The sequence below is a fragment of the Molossus molossus genome, unplaced genomic scaffold, assembly GCF_014108415.1.
Source record: "Molossus molossus isolate mMolMol1 unplaced genomic scaffold, mMolMol1.p scaffold_m16_p_11, whole genome shotgun sequence".
Classification (NCBI taxonomy): domain Eukaryota; kingdom Metazoa; phylum Chordata; class Mammalia; order Chiroptera; family Molossidae; genus Molossus; species Molossus molossus.
Window position 1 is genome coordinate 70,282,059 of NW_023425346.1, and position 22,713 is coordinate 70,304,771.

At 39.2% G+C, this 22,713-nt stretch overlaps 1 protein-coding gene across 3 annotated transcripts in view; it reads left to right on the plus strand.

Annotated features, from left to right (window-relative positions):
- The window catches only part of ZNF385B (zinc finger protein 385B), a 371,095-nt gene that overhangs the window by 114,280 nt on the left and 234,102 nt on the right, over positions 1-22,713 (plus strand). For 2 of the 3 annotated variants that reach the window (XM_036254060.1, XM_036254062.1), the window contains exon 1: positions 3,173-3,971. The exons of the other annotated variant lie outside the window; for it this stretch is intronic. In XM_036254060.1, the coding sequence (XP_036109953.1) occupies positions 3,947-3,971 (25 nt within the window). In that variant the 5' untranslated portion in view covers positions 3,173-3,946. Of the gene's footprint in view, positions 1-3,172; positions 3,972-22,713 lie in introns of those variants that run through there. 3 annotated transcript variants of the gene reach the window in all.

Genomic DNA, 22,713 nt, shown 5'->3' on the forward strand with positions numbered 1-22,713 from the left:
CCTACTTTCTTCACACAGATGTTTTACTTTCATACCTTGACAGCATCAAAGCCACGGAGGCTGTTGGACATCATTCCAAGTTAGGCATCCCTGTGGAATGTTCCAGTTGACATGGGGTTGGTTCTTAGGCTGACTGTGAAACATGTTTGCTTTTTCTCCTGATCACATGAGGAGTTTGGAGGAACTGGGTGGGCTGGTTACTGTATATTTTTTATGGACTGAGTGTGATAGAATTTACATCATGCTGATCCATTTCATTTCAAGAGCCAGCCCTCTGGCGAGCCTGCCTTGCCGCCCAGAAATCTTGGCCTCCAGATGCTGGGAGTTACTTTTTTTCTTATGCGGACATGCTGTGGAAGGTATGAGGAGATGTGATTCTGATCGTGGCGAGTTTCCCACTCGAGATAATCAGTTACTCTTAGAAGTTGTAATAATTCCATCAAACCGCCAGGGCACTATTTTGGTTGATAAAGAAATAATTCACCAAATTATGTTGTACTTTGGAAAACAAATAAATGCAGTTTCTTTCATCACATGGAAGATGACTTTGTGATCATATTCTAGATACTAAGATTAGAGGCGCACACTCACTGTAGTTTGCTTGGCGAGTAGGAAGACCATGTTCCAGTAAACGCCTGTAGGACTCCTTCCCACTGCAAGTCTGAGCCCCAAAGGGCACTAAAGAAGTGCTCTTTTTTTTTAGAAAGGGGATACCTACAGTTTATTTTTAAATAAAAGTTGTATATATTTAAGTTGTACAACATGATGATTTGATATACATTTATATAGTGAAATGGTTACTGCAGTCAAGCCAGCTAAAATATCCATCTCCAGATGTAATCACTTATTTTGTGAGTGGTGTGAGCACCTGAAATCTACTCTCTTAGCAAATTTTCAGTATTCAGTACAGTATTATTAACTTCAGTCATCATGTTGTACAGTAGACAGTGAGACTTATTCATCCCATATAACGACAACTTTGTACCCTTTGACCAAGATCTCTTAGAAGATGGTGAATGATGTAGATAGATCCAAAGTCTTAAGGCCATAACAGTGCCAATGTTATGTTCAAGTTTGTTAATGTACTTACTATAAAAAGTCTTTGTTTGGGAAGCACACTCATAGGAAAATTCCAAGTAAATACAGCATAATACTTTCTTAGAAATATTTTTTGAATAGATTTTAAAGTTAAATAATTTGAATATTGATGGTAAAGAATATTACTACTTTTTTTTCTACAAGTGATTTTGAGGAACTCGTGTACCAAATAGTATATAGTATACAAAAATAAAACAAGGCCCTTTACCTTTGTTTTTGACATCCTTACATATGTTGTTTAACATTATGGACATTTTGCTTTTGGGTACATTGAGAAGAGGGTGAGGTCACCCAGTGTTTTATGCTTCATTCTGAAAATATATTTTTTCTTTTAAAATTTTCCTTTGAAAATTATAAAGTAGGTTGCTTAAGTAAATATTTATTTCAAGTGCCTTTCACATTACTGGGTATATATTAGGTAATCAATGAGTGGTGATGTTATCATTGTGTTTTCTTCTTGCCTTTCATTCCCATGTCCTGGTTTTGTCATCTTGCATGACAGCCATGTCTCTGATCTGCTGTGTGTCCCGGTCTTCATAGTATTTTCTTGTATTTTTTGCCCATCTTGTTAAAACAATGCTAATCTTTAAATCGCTTGCTCAAGCAAGAGAACATTTGCTTAGGTGCCATTTTCCAGTTCTTAACCTTGTAACAGTTTAGGAAAACACTTCTACAGACCTGTAACCTCTCACCTACAATTTCTGAAATCTAAGAAGCTATGAAAATAAGGTTTTGTAATTCATATTGTTGGGAAAACTTGACCTGAACTGATGAGAAGTTAATGATAGTCTTTATTTATCCCGTCTAGTACATGTTTTGCTACAGAAATGTTAATGTGTCTGATTATAGAGTGTGACCCCAGGCCCCTCTGGGGGCATTATATAACTCATGTTATATGCATTTTCATTCTGACAATGAGGGTTTTAGATAAGAGATTGAGGGCCTGTCATCAAATATTATGGTTTCATTTTAAACTTTTATTACTAAGGAGCAGCATGAATGGGAATGATGAAAATGGATTTTAGGCACACAGTCTCTCATGGACTATTTTCCAAGACGAGAGAAGTACAGAGGAAGAGAGGGAAACAGAACACCGAGCAGTTGCCGAGTCAGTGATGCCCAGTGCCATTTCCCAGAGTACATTCCAGTGTTGTCCTAGGGGCTTCACGGGACACAAAACGAGTGGAATTCAGGCAGCAAAAGTAGAGGCGCATTCTTCTGTGATGTGGGTACACACACACACACACATACATGCATACTTGCATGTGTGTCCACTCATGTATATCCATAACTGTCTCCAATGAAAGGTGTCTAACCAGCAGCCTGTAGGATTCAACTCTACACGTAGGGACATAATGAGGATACCCACGGGTGTTCCATGTTTAACCTTGCTCCAAAATGCTGTGTTATGTAAATGCATGTTGTGGAATAGTGCTTCTTTTTACACATCTGTTTGGATTGTAGATGCTACAACATGTGGTACCCGAGAGCTGGTAGTATTACTAGAACTGAACACAGTCACGGACAGAAGATCCTCTATTGGATCCTGATTTGTTCCTCTTTAGAGTTTTAATGGGAACCTAAAACCCATTTAAAGAAATCTGACTAGAACCTTAAATGGGTGCTTTATCAATGCTGCCTACTCGGAATTCCTTCCAGTAATTTTTGTGATTTTTGATAAATATTTTATGTCCTTTATGCTCTGCACTTTGCATGCACACGTCAAATTTCTGCATCTTGTGATCTCATAACATTGCTGCTACTTTCTGGGGTATAGCTACCTTGTTCCTCTTTGAGACTATATCAACTGGCTTTCGCATCCTCTAGAATCGTAATGGAAGAGGAAGGATGGTGAAGGTAATGATATAAATTTGGGTTGGCTGGGGTAGGGACGAATGGGTTTAACTATAGATTTTTTAAAAACAACAGTCAAAGATTATGCTATTAAAAATACTCTCTAACTTGTATGTATGTTTATTTTCTTCTTACACAGGATACATTTAAATTTTTATTGTTTAAGAATTTGTTTTAAAGTAACATTGACTGTTTTCTTCCCTGGTGCTAGCATAGCCCGGCACATTTTTACTACCATCATTATTTTAATTTAGAGACAGGCACAAAGGGGTTAAAATATATTTAAACTTGCTTTTTAATGGATATCTGTGTCAAACATATGGTCATTTTTTGTGTTATAATTGTAATAGCCTCTAGTGATTTCATTTGTCTGTAGAGAAGTCCCAGGAACCTACAGCTATTTTGATTTTTGCAGCTTTTATGGTAAGTCCTTATAATATAGACTACTGATTTCTTCTCTGTATCCAGCTCATTGTTGAAAAGCCAGAGCTATTTTTAACATTTACACAATTTCAGTAGATGAGTCTTCATTCCACAAGGTTTGGTGCTAAATCTGTGGAGTCTTTCGTAATCATATCCTTTTTGTGGTTTGCTTGAATTTGATCACAGTGGCTGATTTCATGCATTGATAATGAAGGCTTAGGTTGCCTGTTTCTCGGCTTAAATCCACCTCAGACTTGTAGGTTGACGGTGCTGCCGGTTTCAGCAGGCGTGGAGATATAGAATTGAAATTGCTCTGCTTTCTTTACAAATGACTCAGAGTGTGCTTGTCCTTCCCTAAAATGTTGCCAGCGTGTAAAGGATTTTCAATGAGCAGTGCAATAAGCCAGCATCTGGGAAGGTTTGGAGCTGCACTGATATAGTGTGGTACTGTCACACAGATCATCAGGGCTGGAGCCAAGTCTCGGTAGCACTGTGCCTTACACTGGTCACATACTGGAAGTTTTGTTTATCCAACTTGGTTGCTCTCGAAGCTGGTGAGAGCCCTGCCAGGATGTGGAGTGGACTTCCTAGCAGAGGTGAGCATTTTTATTCTAAAACTTGGATGCAGGGATCTGGGGTGTCAGTAACATTCTTCCGTACGCTGTGCTGGATCCTGTGGAGTTATCAATTGTGTTCATCACGCCGCACTGACAGCTCCGAGGGGCAGCACCGGGGAGCAAAATATACGATTCTTTAATTTTATTGGGAAGTAACTCCTTAAACCGGTGTGATAACGTTCTTTGCTTTCTGTGCTAGCTGTTTGCCAAGGACATCTTACCAGTAGGTGACTTCCTTTGTATTTTAAACATTCAGAACAAATCAGTGAAATTGTGGGATTTGCTATCATGACATTAAGGAGGTAATTAGCAGTGTTCTTATGTGCTTCAGGTATACAAAAGCAAAAAGGCTTGGAACTAAATGTACTTTGTAGACTCTTTGACGTGAAATATATGTATAGGAGGAAACAAGTGATGTTTACGAGATAACTGACAAAGTAAGTGAAATGGATTACATACTGGAGTTGACACCTTGTTAAGCTTGACATAATTAAAAATTAAAAGTTATGACCTGTCATGCACTGGAAAACCTAGAGTAATTGATTTCTCGAGATGGAATACTGAATGAGAGAAGGAGAAAATTAGCAGCATTTCCTCCTAAAGCATGTTTTAATTAGATGTGACGTCTTTAATGTAGCAGATTTTATCATTTAAATGTAAATAAAGTACTAACACTCACCTGGGAAGTTAAATGACTAGATTGTCTTGCCCAGAGAGGTCTGATGTGGCATTATATGTAGCGAGGATTTGAAAGCCAACTCTGTAAGGGTAAACTCAAAGTTAGCCTCCGAGTAGATGGAGTCCTATTGCTTAGGCTCGTCTGAGTCGTAATTCCTACATGATGAGAAGCTGTTTCTAAAGAAAAAAGAAAGGACTGTAAGAGTTATGATGTAGTCTAATAGCTGTGTGCTTATTAAGTGTCTGTTTAGAACATTAGGTCTGCAGAGAAACCTATTTTTATTTGATTGGAAGCTAACATGGCACATGGGGTATGTATATGTGTGTGTGCACGTGCGTGTGTGTGTGTGTTTATGTGTTTTTCCTGCTAAATTTATTTGAGGCAGCTGTTTTATAGCTCTCAGCTCTCAAGTTATAGATAAGTGTGTATTTGTTTGACAGAAGATTCGAGAACCCCATTTACTGCCAGTACATGTAAAGCTTGGCTAAGCAGACGCATCAGGAGCAAACCATTTGTGTTCGCCAATCTGTCTCAGCGAGTCCCAGGGCCACTATCTTGCTAGAAGCCACCGTGTGCTTTTGAAAGCATGAAATTAGTTTTATACTGAGCACATGGTTCCTCATTTAGCAGCTCTTTTTATGGTAATGGTCAATTTATGGTTCACTGCCAGGATTTCGGTATTCTGTCAAAGCTGATAGCTTCTGTTAAGGTGTCTCTATGAGATAAATTTTTTAAAAGCAGAGATGGCGGGGCACCTAATTAGACCCTCAGGAAGAGACCCTTGCCTTCAACCTATTGTACTTTCTGAATACATTGTCATTTCTGCAAATTTCCTTTATGTTGTTTAATCCAGGACCTGCAGATTTAAAGTTGCTAACATTTCCCACTTTGGAGCTTACTTGACATGTGACATTAAAACAGCTATACTCTGAAATGTAAAATGTTTGTTCAACTTTCTGCAATGCGTTTGAAGAAAACCACTCTATTAGTGTTGACCTTATTGTGCAATCTGTCTTTAGACCTATCTGCTTGTTTCTTAGTACATCCTAGAACACTGTTGGAGAGATTTCAATGCTTTTATATACTTTATAGTTGATATAAACTACCCATATTTTATTACATATGTGTGCTATGAGGAGGGTCAGTTATGAATCAAATTAAACAGTCTCAAGATACATTAAAAATGTTGAAAAATGTCATCTTTTATAAAGCTGGCTCATTTAGAAAAGTAAAATCTAATTCTGAAGTTATATAAATATTAAAAATATTTTTGTTTTTACAGTGATAATAGATGAAATGTGCTTGTACATGTTGAAAGAATGATTTCTTTAGCCTTTTTCTTTCCATCAGAAAAATAAACCTTGTTGAAAGTTTTATTGGTCATAATGCATTTTGAAATAGAGTTAATCAACATTAACTACCAGTGACATTAAATGCATGATTTATTCTTGTGGTTATTCTTTGCGGGTGGTAATGGATATATATGCATACAGTGGGTTAGGGTCCATGGTGCGGTGGGGTTTCATGCCTTCCCTTTCATATGGCCTTGACAATGGAATTGCAGGCATTTCTGAAATAATGAAATTTGCTGTTTTTCTGGTTAACCCTTGAATCTTTGCCTAGGTTAAGTGATTACACATGATTAAGGATTCAAGATAAAATATTATTTATTGAAATGCAAGGATATATAATGTGTGGCATTATGATGAAAGATTTTATGACTTTAGATGAAACATAATTTTAAACAACTTCTTATTCTTCTGTTCTTTTGGGAATGTTATGTCACAAGTCATCATTAGCTTGCCAGGGGGATTTTGTTTTACATTTTGACTTACAAATAAATATCTTGTATTTCCCACTTCTCCAAGCCCATGAAAAAAAAATGGGTTTGTAGTTTGAGATTTAGAAGGTTAGAAGGGCATTGAGATTTTCTCTTTAAATTTCCTGGTGATGTGTCCAACCGATGTGGCTCAGTGGATTGAGTGTTGTCCCGTGGACTGAAGTTCCGGTTCAATTCCCAGTCAGGGCACGTCCCCTGGTTGCAGGCTCCATCCCCAGTGGTGGGTGTACAGGAGGCAGCCAATTGATGTTCTCTCTCATCGATGTTTCTCTCTCTCTCTCCCCCTTCCTCTCTCTAAGAAATCAATAAAAAGTATATTTAAAAAAATTTCTGGTGATATAATATGTTTAGTAAATAAAACCTTTAAAGGAATTTTAGAATGTCAGAATTCTCTTAGAATAGCGAAACTTGTCATAGTACATAGATTATAGAAAATTTACTAGAGGAAGCAAGGGATAATTTAGCATGTCTGCCTGAGGTCTTAACACTAATTCCTCTTTCACAAAACATAGGATTTAGAAAGTTATCATGAGGATTTGAGATTCTTATGCATTTCAGTGATTTATCTGCATCTTTTCACTTTTATATCAAGATTAAAAAATGATTAGTGTTGAAATATAGCAGATGTAGTAAACTCACTTTAGTTGAGAAGCGTGATTAAAATTAAACTACTCTTCAAGTCACTGAGCTTTCCCAATGTATAAGTTCAGTAATGTGTTTAGACTATTTATATGGTTTGTATTTTGTTTTGAGGTATGTTGCTGTGGTGGCAAATAATTTCAGAACAAGTATGTCCCATGCAGTATTTGGAACATACTTCTACTAAAAATTATTCATTGTTTAGCTGAAATTGAACTTTGGCTGGGTGTACTATACTCAGTATGGAAACCCTACCTAGTTTCTAAATAAGGCGAGTGTCCAATAATTAGCTAGATAATGGGGTTTACCAAGGTCAAAACAGAGGCTGCAGATTCCTGTAAAAGCAGTTCGTTTCTACTGTTAGAGTTTGTGCCTGGAGACTCCTATGATACGTTTCCATTTGAGAAAATTAAAATGGTATAAAAAATAGGATTGGTGAAGCAGAAGTTATGAGCAAGGATAGGAAAACCTCCCATAAAAAGTGAGATAGAACAATAAAGGCATCACATTAAATAAGAGCTGTCAGTAGCATTTTAAATGAATAATATTGAGAATTGTATAGTTAATTTCCAGTAGTTATCCTTGGCCAGCTAGAACATTTTCAGGGTTGTCCTCCCTCAACAGGTGTGAGATGCATATAAATTGATTTTGTTTTGTTCTAGGTAAGATGCCAAATGAGAGGTCCCTCACTCATCCCTCCATCTGGACTTTATTCATATGTTCATAGTCCTTTGGATTTTAGGATTCTTTTGACTGCCCCTTCCTAGGATTCTCAGAGAGGCCGAGTAACTTGCAAACTTGACTTAGAGAAAACTCTGTGAGATACTTGTAATTATTCAGTGCACCATAACTGAGTAAAATAGAATAGCTACCATATTTATTGTGTACCTACTATGTGCCTCATAGGATATCAAAATACTTATAGGCATGTTTTTATGGAATGTTTTAAACTATGTGTTAATAGAGCAGTGTAATACCCATTGTACAAAATGCTAAGCTATTTACCAAAAACACTGTACCCAGCCCAGAGTTACTTCAACTTCAATGTTATCAGGACAGACACAATATTCTATCCTGGCTCTGAATGTCATTCTAACACATCTGGCAACCTCCCCACAGGAGAAGAAGGAATAAATGCTCGTTCATCTCCCTCATCGTACCTGAGGCTGGACTGTAAAACCCTCTTTGCTCACTCAGTTTTCTGTACTACCTTTCCTGTCTCTTCTCACCCCCTCGTTTTTTCCTCCTTTCCACTGTTTCTGTAAGTATTCCCAACAGGAGTGACTAGATACCGGTGTAAAATTTGTTTCTCAAAAGGAGAAAAAATATATACAAGTAAACTTACATATACTGTAACAGGATCTTGGTTAGGTTGTCTTGTAGTTGATTAGTGAATAATGCAGAGGAGATGTTTGGAATAAATTCTTTAAATCTAATCTTTTTGTACCCAGTCTAAAATGCCATCTCAGTTCTCTCCACATCAGCCATATGACATGTCAACCCAGAAAAACTGTTTTGAGCCCAGACTGATCAGTTGAATGTAACAGCAATCAATCCAAGCTTTGGAAATAGACTAACTCTACTAGCCAATAAAGGAGCGCTCAGTAAACCGTATCTTCTTTTCCATTCAGCAGTGCCCCCATTAACCTAGGTCACTTTACAATGTCTGTTGTCCTATAAGACAAATTCTAATTTACTTCCATTTTTTTTATGTCTTTGTAGCAGTATACTCCCATTTCAATAAGATGATTTTGAATCTCAGAAGATACTATTTTTTACTTCCCCTCATCAATCTATTTTCTTACTTTTGTGTAATCATAAATGTTACTGTGTTATGCATCACTTCGTATTTATTTCTATCTTTATTGTTGAGAGTATTATAGATGTTTCCCCTTTTTGTCCCCATTGCCCCCTTCACTCAGTTCCTGCCCTGCCCCAGGCCCTCACCCGCCTACTGTCTGTGTCCACGGGCCATGCACATGTGCATGTAAGTTCTTTGGTTAATCTCTTAGTTATTTTAAATGGTATCTATGATCTTTTCTGGTATCTCCACTGTGTTCTTCGGGGGACAGTTCCGATTCCTCTTCACCTTGATGATCACTCTGTTCTAGTCTCCACGTCCATGCTGACGTCCTGCCTACACCTTGCCTGCGTGTCTGCGCGGTCTGTTACGGTAAGATACCAACGTGGATCCGTAAACTAAATTTCAGTCACGAATTAGCTTCCAATTATCTTGTTTTTTTCTTTTGCAACTGTCCTCAGATTTTTAGAAAAGGCACTGGAAAGTTAAAGTTGCCAGTCGTTTGAGAGATTCTGTCTTCTCATTTCCTGTAAGGTTAAATCGCCCCATCGCTATATTTTCTTGGCCAATGGCAATTGAATAATAAATAGAAGCCTCCCCCAGGGAATTCTGTTCTTTCAGAGGAGATTTCTGTCTTCTGGTTTTGATGGGGAGCCTGCAGCACCGCTGGGCCATGGAGCTGAACACCTTTCTGCTGACATTTCAGACGGTGTGCGAATTTTAGCGGGCGAGCTACAGACATTCTCGTCTTCCCTCTGATCCACTCGGTGGTGGTGGTGGTTTTCAAGACCATGATGGAGGGAATGACTTTACTTCTCGTAACCTTATATTTCTTCTAGCAAGTTAAAGTGGTAATTTCTTTACTCAAGTTTTATTTGAGGGGAACTGAATTTTGAAAACAATGTCAAAACATGCAGGAGTAAGGAGATTCAGAAATGAATCCACAGGGACTTCTTTATCTGGCATTTTTCTGCATTTTATGTATTTTCATTGCTGCACGATGGATAATACTGGATTCATGATAAATTAGTTAACTCTTGCTTTAACTGGAGTTTTTGGATTTTGTGTGACCTAGGTACACAGCCACGGTTGTGTGTGCTAGGGGAGTGAGCAGTGATGTCACTCTGTGTACACTCTGTGGAAATCCCACGGTGGCTTGTGAATCATGCTCTGACGGGGGTGAGGAGAAAATGGGGTGACTTGAAAATGATCTCTAACACTTATTTCTTGCGTGAGCTACAACCGATTTAACCATATCATATCTTTGTCAGTAAATTTTGTCATTGTCCTTTAATCGAGTGAATGTAATAAATAGTGTAATGCTAGTAATAGGGCTTAGTATTAACAGCAGTGATAACTAGTACTTTCAACCTACCTATATGCCAGACTCTTTATATGTATAAACTAATTTTATTTGTGAAACAACCCTACAAGAAAGTTCTATTGTACCTACTTTATACATAGGGAAACAAGTACAAGGAGGTTATGTTACCTGTCCCAAATCATCCCGGTAACTCTGCTGGGATTTAAACCCAGGCAATCGGGGTCCATAATGCATAGTTTTTACCACTGCCCTAAACTAGTTCTCTCTTAGACATTTAACAAAATCTTTGTTGATATTATTTTGTGAACAAAAGAGAAAAATGTGTTCTGAATGATACTGTGATTCAGTGGATTTGTAGCTGGCTGAATGCCCACATGCAATTGTATGTACCTGGCCAATATTAACTTAAGGTGAGGTCCCCAAGGATCTGCAGTGACTTGGTGACAACATGGGTGACCTGGTCATTGAACTTGTAGATGATATGCAGCTGAGATAATAAGTACACAGGAAGATATGATTAATATAAATCTCAACAGCTAGGCCACATTCCACACCAAATACATCAGAACCTCCGGCAGCGCAGCCCAGGAACCAATATTTGTAAAGCTTTCAAGGTGACTCCACTGTTTCAGAAATATAGACCAACTCCAACATGGCCAATTTCAGCTATATTAAATGGAAGTGAGAAAAGATGCAGGAGTATTGATGACCTGTAAAGTTATATGAGTGCTTTGACCCCCCCGCCCACACACACACACACAATCTTGATGGTGTCTTAGACGGCAATAGAAGAAATAGAGTATCTGTAGCAATGAAGTTCGCTCAGCTGATCAGAGCCTGCCTGGAGTTTGGGAGGAGTGCAGAGAGAGCTGTAGGTTTGAGAGTGACCACCATGGCCAAGGTGCGCTGAGTACTGTGTCAAGAGGAGCTCATTAGAGTATTTATTATATTAGGACATTTGAATTATAGTTTTTCAATAAGGCTTCCAGGTAAAATTAAGATCAGTGGAGGGGCTTTTCAAGAGCAAAGATTGTCACTTGCTGTAAAGAACCTCCCAGCAGCCCTGGCCAGTTTTGCTCAGCGGTTAGAGCGTCGGCCTGCGGTCCGGAGAGACCCGGGTTCGGTTCCCGCTAAGGGCACATACTTCAGTTGCAGTTTGTCCCCGGCCCTGGTTGGTTGTGCGTGTGGCAGCCACTCGATGTGTCCCTTCACGTCGATGTTTCTCTCTCTCTCTCCCTCCCACTCCATCTGTACAAAAAATGGAAAAATATCCTCGGCTGAGGATTAAAAAAAAAAGAACCTCCCAGCAGAGCTGTTTGTACACGAAGAGACCCTGTTCTGGATAAAGTGCATGTTCCTCATTGGTGGCTTGAAAGCGGAAGGCAGAATGTGACGTAGGTGTGTGAGAAAGGAGGGTAAGGGCTGGACTGATGGTTAGAGTAGACGGTTCCCACTTCAGACTCTATAATGATATGAGCTTGCTAGTTAATAAGGTAGTGTAACAGGACCACTGTTCATTGCGTTAGTTCTGCATCGAGGAGAAGCTGCAGGCACAGTGACTGGGAGAGGCCTTCCTGGGGAGGTGTAACCCCAGCTCCACCACCGAGCAGTGTGACCGCGCGAAGTTACTTCGCGGCGCAAGTCTGTTTCCTCACCTGTAAAACAATGATAGGAAGAGGTTTCACTGCATAGATTTGTTCTACAGATGAAGTTGGAGTAATGTGTATAAAGTTCTTTGTGTGGCAAGTTGAGGGGAAATGGAGGGGATACGCTGTCATCAGAAGTCACAGGGAAAGCTGTGAGGTGGCAGTGAGGACAACGCCTTGGCATGCGCCAAGTGCCCAATCAGTGCAGCCTGCTGTTATTAGAAGTTATTCATCGTGTAGTATAGCTGTCTGCTGGTAATAATTAGGGTCTGAGAGAGAAGGGGTAAATACTGGTGGGAGACACGGGCCTGGAGCACGGGAGGGGTGCAGCCTGGGGGGCTTTGGGTAAGGGAAGGTCACAGAAAGAATGGGGCCTGCTTGGGGGAGGAAGGAAAGTCTGAACGGGGATCAGGGAACCTTGCTACTTATAACTTTCCATCCTTTTTCATCTGTTGTTTCATTCGATCCTTACCAGAACTCTGGGAAGTAGATAAGGTAGTGTTTGGTCATTATACTAAAAATAAACCAGCATCAACAAAAGGTATGTGACATGCCAAAGAAAGTAGACCTGGGAGTCGAACCTTGACCCTTTGAAACCCTCCCTTCCCCCCTCAGCAGCGTCCATGCATCACAGCAGGTGCCTCTGCCTAGGTCTGTGGGAATGTTTACGTTTGCGTGAGGACGTGCCAGCAGACTCGAACAATGGGATGACGTTTGAAAATGAAGGGCAGAGGTGACACAGTGGTGCAATCAGTGAGTCGGATTTAGTCCGGGGATAAAGTTTTAAAGCTTTCTTGTTGATTGGAAGACAGCTTTTAAAGGAGGTTGAAATAATAATTTAAAAGCTCAAGTAGTAGTCTACCAGTCAACGATGTTGACATTAGTATCACAGTTTATAGGATCTGAATACTTTAGGGCTTTCCGTGTAATATAATTGACTACTTTTAACATACCTCATACTTTAGGGCAAGTGTAGTATAAAAAGTTAAACAGTTAATAAGAATCACCATATATTAAAAATTTAACAGTTCAATGAATTGTGCAGGAGGAAGGGCAGAAGGCGAAAGTTTGTGCTTTGATTCTGTTAATCAAGAGAAGAGCTAAAACATTCTGCAAAACGGATGGAGAAATGCTATGATTTCTTTTTTAGATAAAGTTGCAAGTCCCTAAAACAAGTAATAAACAAGGTAGGGTTTTATAAATTATTCTGCATATATAAATTACTGCAGTGAATATAGATTATAAGTATGGATGAGTCAGTTAACATAATTTTCACCTGATCAGACCCTTTAATTATTAGCTGTAATTGCTGTAATCATACTGCTTGCTGACCAAAGTGTTATATTAAAGTTCCTTATCACATTTTCATAGTTTAAAATAAATTAGATAAGTAAGGTATATTTAAGGAACAAGCTCTTTACCCAGAGTTAATCAGATCTGCATCCAAATGGTGCACATATTCTATTATTGTATTTATTACAATGCATGTTTATTATTTTTTAGTTGTATTTCTCTCCTACTAGACTGCCTAATTCTTGTACATGAGTAATTCTCAACACAACCCTTGGCGCATAGTAAATGATATACTTAAAACACTGACTGAAGGATAGGATACTTGAATACAGCATCAGGCACTTGAATATAGGATCTGTGAACACTTGTGCAGAACTCAATAATTTATTTGATATTATTTTTCATAAGAATATTCATTTTTTAATTAAAACTGAAGTGAGACAGCCATTGCCAGCGTGGCTCAGTGGTTAGAGTGCTGGGCCCCGACACCAGAGGGTTGCAGATTCATCAGGGTCCTGGTCAGGGCTCATGTGGGAAGCAACCAATCGGTGTGTCTCTCTCACGTTGATCTTTCTCTCTCTCTCTCTCTCTCTCTCTCTCTCCCCCTCCCCCCTTCCCTTCCACTCTCTCTAAAAAAAATATCAATGGAAAACATGTCATTAGGTAAGGATTAACAAAACAAACTGAAGATAGTTTTTTTCTTACCTACCTGATGGGCAAGATCAAACCTTATGATAATACAGTGAGTTAGTATGTGTGGGCGTGAAGGCACTGTAATATGTTGGTGGATGGAGTGTAAATTGGTTTCATGTATTTGCAGGGCAATGTGGCAATAATTATGAAAACTTAAGATATGCATATGTTTTGACCCAGCAATTTTAGTACCCCAGATTTAGTCAACATATATGATTGCATATGTATTCGAAGATACATAGAACAATATCTGTTTTCATGTGCTTCTATACAAATACATATAGGATTTCATTGTAGCATTATTGTAGTAGTAAATATAGACAAAAATACCGAGCAATAGATGATGGTAATAATTATGGTTCATTCATGCTGGGTGACATTGTCTTAGCCTGCGTGGGCTGCTATGACAAAATACCACAGACTGAGCCCCTTGGAAACAATAGGAATGTCTTTCTCACAGTTTTGGAAGTCAGATCAGGGTGCCAGCGCCGGGAGGTAAGGGCCCTCTTCCAGGTCGTAGATTTCTCGTTGTACCCTCATGTGGCGGAAGGAGCTAGCGATCTCTGTGGGGACTTTTTTTTATAAGAACATGAATCCCATTCCTGAGGATTCTATCCTCTTGACCTAAGCACTTTCCAAGGGTCCTCCTCCTAATACCATCATATTGGGCATTAGGATGCCAACATATGAATTTGGGGGGCTCACAAGCATTCAAACCATAGGAGATGATATGCAATAATTTCAAATAATAAAATACATCTATACGAACTAATATGGGATAATGTACAAGATATAAGTAAAGCAAGCAATATACAAAACCAGGTATATATTGTTTGTGTAAAAGATATATGTGCTGCCCTGGCCGGTTTTGCTCAGTGGTTGGAGCATTGGCCTGTGGTCCAGAGAGACCCGGGTTCGGTTCCCGCTAAGGGCATGTACCTCGGTTGCAGTTTGTTCCCAGCCCTGGTTGGCTCATGCAGGTGGCAACCACTCGATGTGTCCCTTCCACGTCGATGTCTCTCTCTCTCTCTCTCTCTCTCTCTCTCTCTCCCTCCCTCCCACTCTATCTGAACAAAAAATGGAAAAATGTCCTCGGGTGAGATTAAAAAAAAAAAAGATATATGTGCCTGTGTGTTAATATGTGAAAGTACATATATATACATACAGGGACAAATGAAGACAGAGGATGGGAAAAGGAGAAAGAGAGAGAGAAAAGGGATGAATGAATTTTATAGAGAGACTGGGCATTGAGTTCAAAGTTACATTATCTTGTGTACTGTTTGAAGCAGACTGTTTAAAAATGATCTCTGAACTTTTTGTCAGTCTCCTGCCCCCGAGGGGTTCCTGCTACCTTCATGCCTCAGAACTTTGGTGTCGACCTCAGACACTGCTTTGCTGTCCACAGGGCTGTGGGTGGTGGTCCTTTGGATGGATTGCATGGAGTTGCTGTTCAGGGTGTCACCAAGACCAAGGTACTAACCTTCTTCCAGCAGGCGGCGGTAGGTGCCAGTCTCAGCCTCCAGCTTGACCTTGATGTTTATTCAACAGGGCTCCTCCTGCTCCTGGGCCTGACGCTGCCCCTCTGCCCGGGTCTGGGCCAGCTCTGACTCCAGGTGCAGCAGGATCCCACTGAAATGTCCCGTGTGCGTGGCACAGCGTGTCTCCCCCTCCCCCAGGCTGTTCTCCAAAGTAGACTCCACAGGAACTCTGAAGGCCAGTTTGTAGAACAGGCTGAAGTAGACTTTTATTTAACTATTATACCCTTTTGTCGTTTTGAGTTATTTTATCAACTACATGGTTTACTTTTGAGAATAACAGATACATTAATATAAAAATAAAATGAAACATGAAACAAGTGGTGGGAAAATGGAAGGAATGGAATGTGATCAAAAGTTATCACAGTAAAAGCTCGTAGGGTTGCCAGGTGATAACTGCACAGTGAACGGATGAGAAGAAACGTAAAGCATGAGCCGTTCCCCAGGCAGTGGGAGGTGGCTAGCCTGTTGCCCTCTGTCCTCCCAGGTGTCTGCTTCCTAAGTTCAAGGGGGAAAGGTTGGTGTCTGGTCAAGTCCTGAGCAGGTGTTGCATTGACCCTCTGTAACTATCCGCAGTGGCCAGCCTTAGCCCGCCTGATGGTGTGTGTTTTTCCTTCCCGAACTTGCTGGAAGCGGAAACACCAGGGCCTAAGGGACCTCAGCTTTGTGAAAGAAAACCTCCGAAGTATGTACCTCCATGCAAGTCACACTGCCGTGTTAAGAGGAAAGGGGAGAAAGACCAAAACCGTGTTAAAGTCATAGTGAGCATGCTCAATTCCACGAACGTGACCCCACTTGGTGTAGCACTGAGCTCACGCTGTTGTGCAGTGGGTCTGTTTTTAATCGCACACATTTAGTTCTCTGTTTGAGAAACACATAGCACTTGGTGATCTCACCTTTGGGGTTGTAATACAAAGTCATGATGAGATAATGGACGTTCTATCATGAATTCCCTTGCTTCTGGGGGTTTAATACTAAGTTTGAATGTTAATTTAACTCATTCTCTTTGTTTAATAAGCTCAAAATCCCAGCTGAGCTGAAGTGGGAATGATTTTATTTCATAACTCAATGTCAGTTTGCAGAAATGCAGCATGAAGGACTTGATTAATATTATGATCAGCTGACTGTTGGTTAACTAGTCCAGTCTTTTAATTGGTCTGAATTGGCTATACAGCTGCTCTTTAAAATATGCTATTGTTTTCAGTTGAAGATGATACTATTGGACTTTCCCAGAGCCATATAAAGAAGAGAAAAAATATATAGATATATATACACACACATATATATACACCTTTCCCTATTGTGATCAGCTGCACAGTTGCTGATCATATGCATTTATGCACTGCCTGCCAGACTAAGTTTGTGTTTGTGAGTCTATTCAGAGCCCACTAGGGTGACAAGAAAGCCATGGTATTAGTTTCATTAGCGCCGGGCTGTTACTGGCTGAGCTGACTGGACACCATCACTGTTGACTTAATGCTAATATTCTAGGAATTAACATCTTTCTCTGCCTTATAAAAATGACAGCAGAAATAGAGCAGAGAGATGCCTTACACAGTTGTTATGTTAGATAGTTTTAATAAGTTCAGAGTATTCAAGAATCAGCCCAGGAATTACAGTATACCAACTACAAAGGGTGAACAGAAAAGAGAGGGTGGGGGGAGAGACTGAGAGACCCTAACCCAAGTGTTTCTTTCCTTTGATAGGTATTGTTTCTTTGTGTAAAGATCAGTGCCAAATGGTGGTCTGTTTGTGGTATGTCTGGAGGGTTGGGTGGCTGTGAAGAGCTGTCAGGAATCAGCGTTTTGGCAAAGCACGCACGCTTATTACAGAGCGTCTGGTGTGCACGTCTCTGGAGCATGCCAGGCCCCATTGTACCCTTGACTTAGTTGGGGAACTTTTAAATAATACCAGTGCCCTTGCTCTTCCCTGATCAGTTAACTCAGAATCACTGGCCTGGGTGTTTCTGAGAGCTTCTCAGTTTGTTCTGAAGCCACCTTTGAGAATCACTGGTTAAAGGGGTTTGTGCTCGACTGTGCAGGTAGTGGAGGGCCTTTAAGTGAGCACCACTGCTAAGAGTGACATAATAGAACAGAGTGGCAGACTTTGTGATTTGACATCAGTCAGCCACGGGTTCAAAACCTTGGTTTGGACTCTTATTAGCTGTGTGGGAAAGTTCCCTAAGTCTCTAAATTCAGTTTTTGCATCTGTAAAATGTACCTACCTCATCTGGTAGGAGTGATCAAATGAAGTTATGGGTGCTACAGAGCCTGGCACAATGCTTAACATTGTAATTGTGAAAAAATAAAAGGAGAGGTCTGCCTTTCTAACTTTGCAGTCTTGGCTACCTCTTTTGTGCAAAATAGGAGTGATACTAGCCAGATCTGAACATGACAGGTTAAAAGTCAGTATATTCATGTTTTGCTTGCGTTTCAGTCTGCTTAATGCATATTTCTAAAGATTTAATCTATTTAAACTAATGATTTCATGATAAAATCGGAGTTACATGCCTTGGCCGGTTTGGCTCAGTGGTACAGCGTCAGCCTGTGGACCAATGAGTCGCAAGTTCAATTCTGGTCATGGGCACCTACCTTGGCTGCGGTTCCTCCCTGGCCCTGGTCGGGTCTGCCTCTCTCTCTCTCTCTCTCTCTCTCTCTCTCTCCCTCTCTCTCTCTCTCTCTTTCTCTCTCTTTCTCCACCCCTCCCACTCTATCTGAAGATAAATAGAAAAATATCCTTGGATGAGGATTAAAAAAAAGTCTGAGTTACATTTCTTCATTGAAAAGCAAACATGACCTGGTAGACCAAGTTTATAACTTTTGGTGCCTTAGGACATTCTGGTCACCATGTCAAGCCAGTGCGTGACGGGGATCCTTTCAACTTTCATTACACTTTTGATGCTATGCTTCTTTATCTTGCTGCCGTCCTGTCTCTTTCTGTAGCTTAAGCGTTTTCTTTTACTTCACATTCAATCTCCTGTCTATAAATTTTCTTCATTCATTTATTCATTTGAGTATTTATTCAGTAGCGTTTTTTAAGCATAGCTTTTGTTCTGAATTCCTCTCTTGTCAGTACAGAACCTGCACCCAAGTCACACATAACCCGTGTTGCAGTAATTGATTTGTAAGTTGTTAGTGGTTCTGAAGTATGTTCCTATAGATTTAGTACTTTAAATTAGGTTTGTGCTTCCATGCTAGCTGGGCACTGGTGGGAAATGTCAGAAGAGTAACGCATCATTGTCATAGGAAGAAGCAAAATTTATACTAGCAGTAGAAAGTAGTGAAGAAAAAGGACAGGATGTAGGACCAAAAAGTCAAGGTGTAAATGGAAATGTTTCTATTATGGTGAGGTCAGCATTTAACTCCTTTTCTAGCATTAAGTTACATGGGAGGAAGCCTACTTGGGGATTAAGAGAGTAGGTGAAGAGACCATTTAAAGTTCTTTATAGGTGATGGTTATGTAATTTATCATCAAAATGGGACCTTTATAAGAGTTATTAATGTTTAAGCCAGGACCCAGGCATCAACTCAAGTTGTCTCATACTGGGATATATGGTCACTCTAATGAGGGCTGTGATCAATCTTAGAATTTTCCCATTGCATGTCAAATAGATCGAACGAGAATCAGATATGGTAAGATTTAAAAATTTAGAATTAACAATGAGAGCATTCCTAGCCTTGGAACACTGTAGTATTCGATTTCCCCCTTTCCTGATTGCCAATATGTACGGGACCCTTGGAATAGTTAGGAAACGAGATGGGTACTTCATAAAAGCCTTATTCAACTGTGAAAATAAGAATGACATTGGGTAAGAAGCTGTATTAGTTAACATGATATCACTAAATTTGAAAATGCAAGACTTACTGTTTTGGTTTTCAACTCACATTTTTTCCCTGCAGTCTTGAAAATGCTGAGAGGTTTACAACTGCTTACAAAGTCCGTTTTCTAAGACCATTTTGCACTCTGAAGATTCTGTTTTCGTGGAATCTCCGATGAGACTGGGTCCACCTCCGGCTTTCTCAGACTGAGTTTAATCACCAGGAAAGTTCTGTTGATTGTCAATGATGTTTGCTTGATTAGCTCAGCTCTAGCTCTGTTGCCTTTCCCCCTGTGTTTTTCAGCATGTCCTAGAGAATTTAAATGTTTCCTTTGGGGATTTTCAGGAAACTTGAACAAAAAAGAAAGTTAATTTCCCCTTTGTTAGAGTATAGAAGAATATTTTCATTAGTTTTCTTTAATCCTGTTTTTACTACAATGTAAATATTTCACTTGAACACCAGATGAGACTTGTGTTTTCTGGATTTTTATCTCAATTGTGCTACTGCTTGACTTTGAGACCTTGAATATGTCACACAACACCCTGAGCTTCAAAGTCCTTCTTGCCAAAATGAGAGACTCAGACTCTTTAAGAACCACTTAAGCTAGAAAATTCTAAGGCTGTTTTTCATGTGACTTCTTTTCCTAGCTACGCTTTTACCCTTCATATAGATTTTTGAAGATTAACTGCATTCGTAGTTTAAAAAAAGAAGAAAATCTGGAATGTGTTTTGGGTTTCTTCACAATTAGCTGCTCTCAGAACACGAGGTAACTGTGCTGCAAGAGTTTAATTGTTTGCATTTTATTCAGGCAAATTTCTCCTTCACTTTTGTTTGAAAGTAGAGTCACACCTGCGAAGAGGGAGTTGCTCTCTGAGAAGGAGGATGGACTGCCTGTGATTTCAGGTTCAGGGCACGCACGGTGATTGTGATGCTCTTCAGAAATATCTCCAAGTGCCCACATTGTCATCAACCTGCAAGCATTTTACTACTAAATACCCGTTTTGTAGACTTCACAGAAGTGCCCCCAGTGATATGATTAGTCACCCAACGAAAACTTGCTGCCTCCCAGCTAGCCTAGGCATCTGCTCACACGTGAGATTTCCTCAGTGTTCAAAAAAATCTCTCCAGTCACTTTATGTAGCTTTGATGTGCACCAGATGGCTTAAATACGTAGAATTTAGGTGTGACATGATGTTTTTGCATGGTGGTTATTCAAAACAGTTTATCTTTGGACATGTTCATTGGCTACATTTTTAATCGTATTATTCCCAATTTATCCTTGTTTTGTATGTAATTCTAAGTTTATAAAAATAAAAATATATATATCCAGACAGAGAGACTATGTAAGTATAGTCTACTTAAGTAGGTTATAAATATTGCTGGGTGATGAGCATCATTGCTCTTTCCCATGTTAATCCTTAAAAGGTTAGAAGTAGTCATTTATAACTATAGCAGTCATATACTTTTCAGATATTATTTTCCCATTGTAAGATAGTTTATGCTGTAGGATCTTAATATTGCTTAGTTCTGTATACCAAAAAATAAATCGGTTATATTTTACATTGTTTAGAGCGTTCGTTTTTGGAAAGATAAAATTGATGGATATTTTAAGTACGATAATTCTTGTTAGAGTCTATTTCGATATATTTTGAATTAATAAAACTAATAAAGTCATAGAAATTTAAGAATTATCTGATAAATTATTCTTCTGCTGCACTCAAGTCACCTTTCAAGGTAACTATTTTTAATGTTGAGTATTTTTTCATATCATTTGAACAGATCACCATAGTCCAGATGTTTCATAAAACACTCTTGCACCAAAGGGTTAATAATTCAAGATGGTATAGCGTGCTCATTTAAATCTCACGTTGTGGCCCTGGCCAGTTTGGCTCAGTGGTTAGAGCACAGTCCTGAGAGACCCGGGTTCAGTTCCCGCTAAGGGCACGTTTGTCAGTTGCAGTTTGTCCCCAGCCCTGGTTGGGTCCTGTAGGTGGCAACCACTTGATGTGTCCCTTTCACATCAATGTTTCTCTCTCTCTCTCTCTCCCTTCCACTCTATCTGAACAAAAAATGGAAAAAATGTCCTTGGGTGAGGATAAAAATAAATAAATAAATAAATAAATAAATAAATAAATAAATCTCACATTGTGGAATACTTAGACTGCAGTGATGGGGTTCTGGTCTTCATTTTGCATTAACTGGATCCGTCTAGTCAGTGTCCAGTTGGCTACTTATTCAAATTCTGTGGCTGAATTTTTTCATCCTTAAAATAAGGAAAATAATATCTGCTCTGTAAAACTTACAGAAGTGCTATGCATATTACATGAAAAAATGTCTATGAAAGGTGTTTTATTTTTACTAATATTATTTATTATAATAATATTATTTCCTTCTCATCATCATCATTACAAATCACTTATTAAGCAAACAGAAATAGCCCATATTTTTCTGGCTACTTTTGTGTTATTAATATTGGGCTTTGCCATGATGAAATAATGTGGAAAATTTAGAATAAAAGCACTAAAAAGTGATATAATAAAAATACCAACCTATCACCTCCATAAGTAAGGTCTTACCTTGTGCTCACCACGATGCTGAGTACTTTATATATAAAATCATATTTAATGTTAAAAATTTGTTTCAGTGGAAGGGTCAGGAATGTGATTCCAGGCTTGTCTAACTGGATTGTTCAAACAGTGCCTTGAATGGACCTGACAGGAACAGATGAAAACAGAGACAAGATACAGAGAAGAGCAAGATGAGTATTAAGATGATGAAAGGAGACATGAAATGGTATCCCACTTCCAAGACCCCAAATAATGGTGTCTACTTTACTAGGGCAATGAGTAGACAAGTGATTTTAATGAAGGGAAAGACACGGAATACCCAAGGTGACTTTCCACACCATTCCTTTTTTCACTGTTATTTCATGTTTGTTGTCAAGGAAGTAGACAAGGTCGCTGTGGAGAGAAGGTTTGAAATGACCATCATCTTATCTACAAGAATGCAAAAGTGAGAACTACAACTTAACTCCATGGAGAGAAGCAGATGCTATGGCTGTAAGAGTTAGTTCTAGGAACATTATATATCTCTTCCTGTAAGATAGTGTGGTAGTGCACTATTGTCTAGATCATCCTCCTTTCATTTTTTTTAAAAAAGATTTGGACATATATAGAGGTTCATTCATTTAGAAGAATTCTGGGGTTCTTTATCTGAAACATCTCATCAAATTGGAAGTCATTACAATCAAATTAACAAAGGTTTATTTTTTTATCCTTTTGCAAACAATATGCATAGTAATTTCTTGTTAAATTTGTGTGCTTCCAGTTGGTTTTGCACCATTTCTTGTCAATTTCACACTGTAAAGCAGTGTGAACCCGACAGTCAGAGCTAGAGAAATAGAGAACATTATGACTACATACCAAAAATATGTTGTGTGAAAACCCAACACAT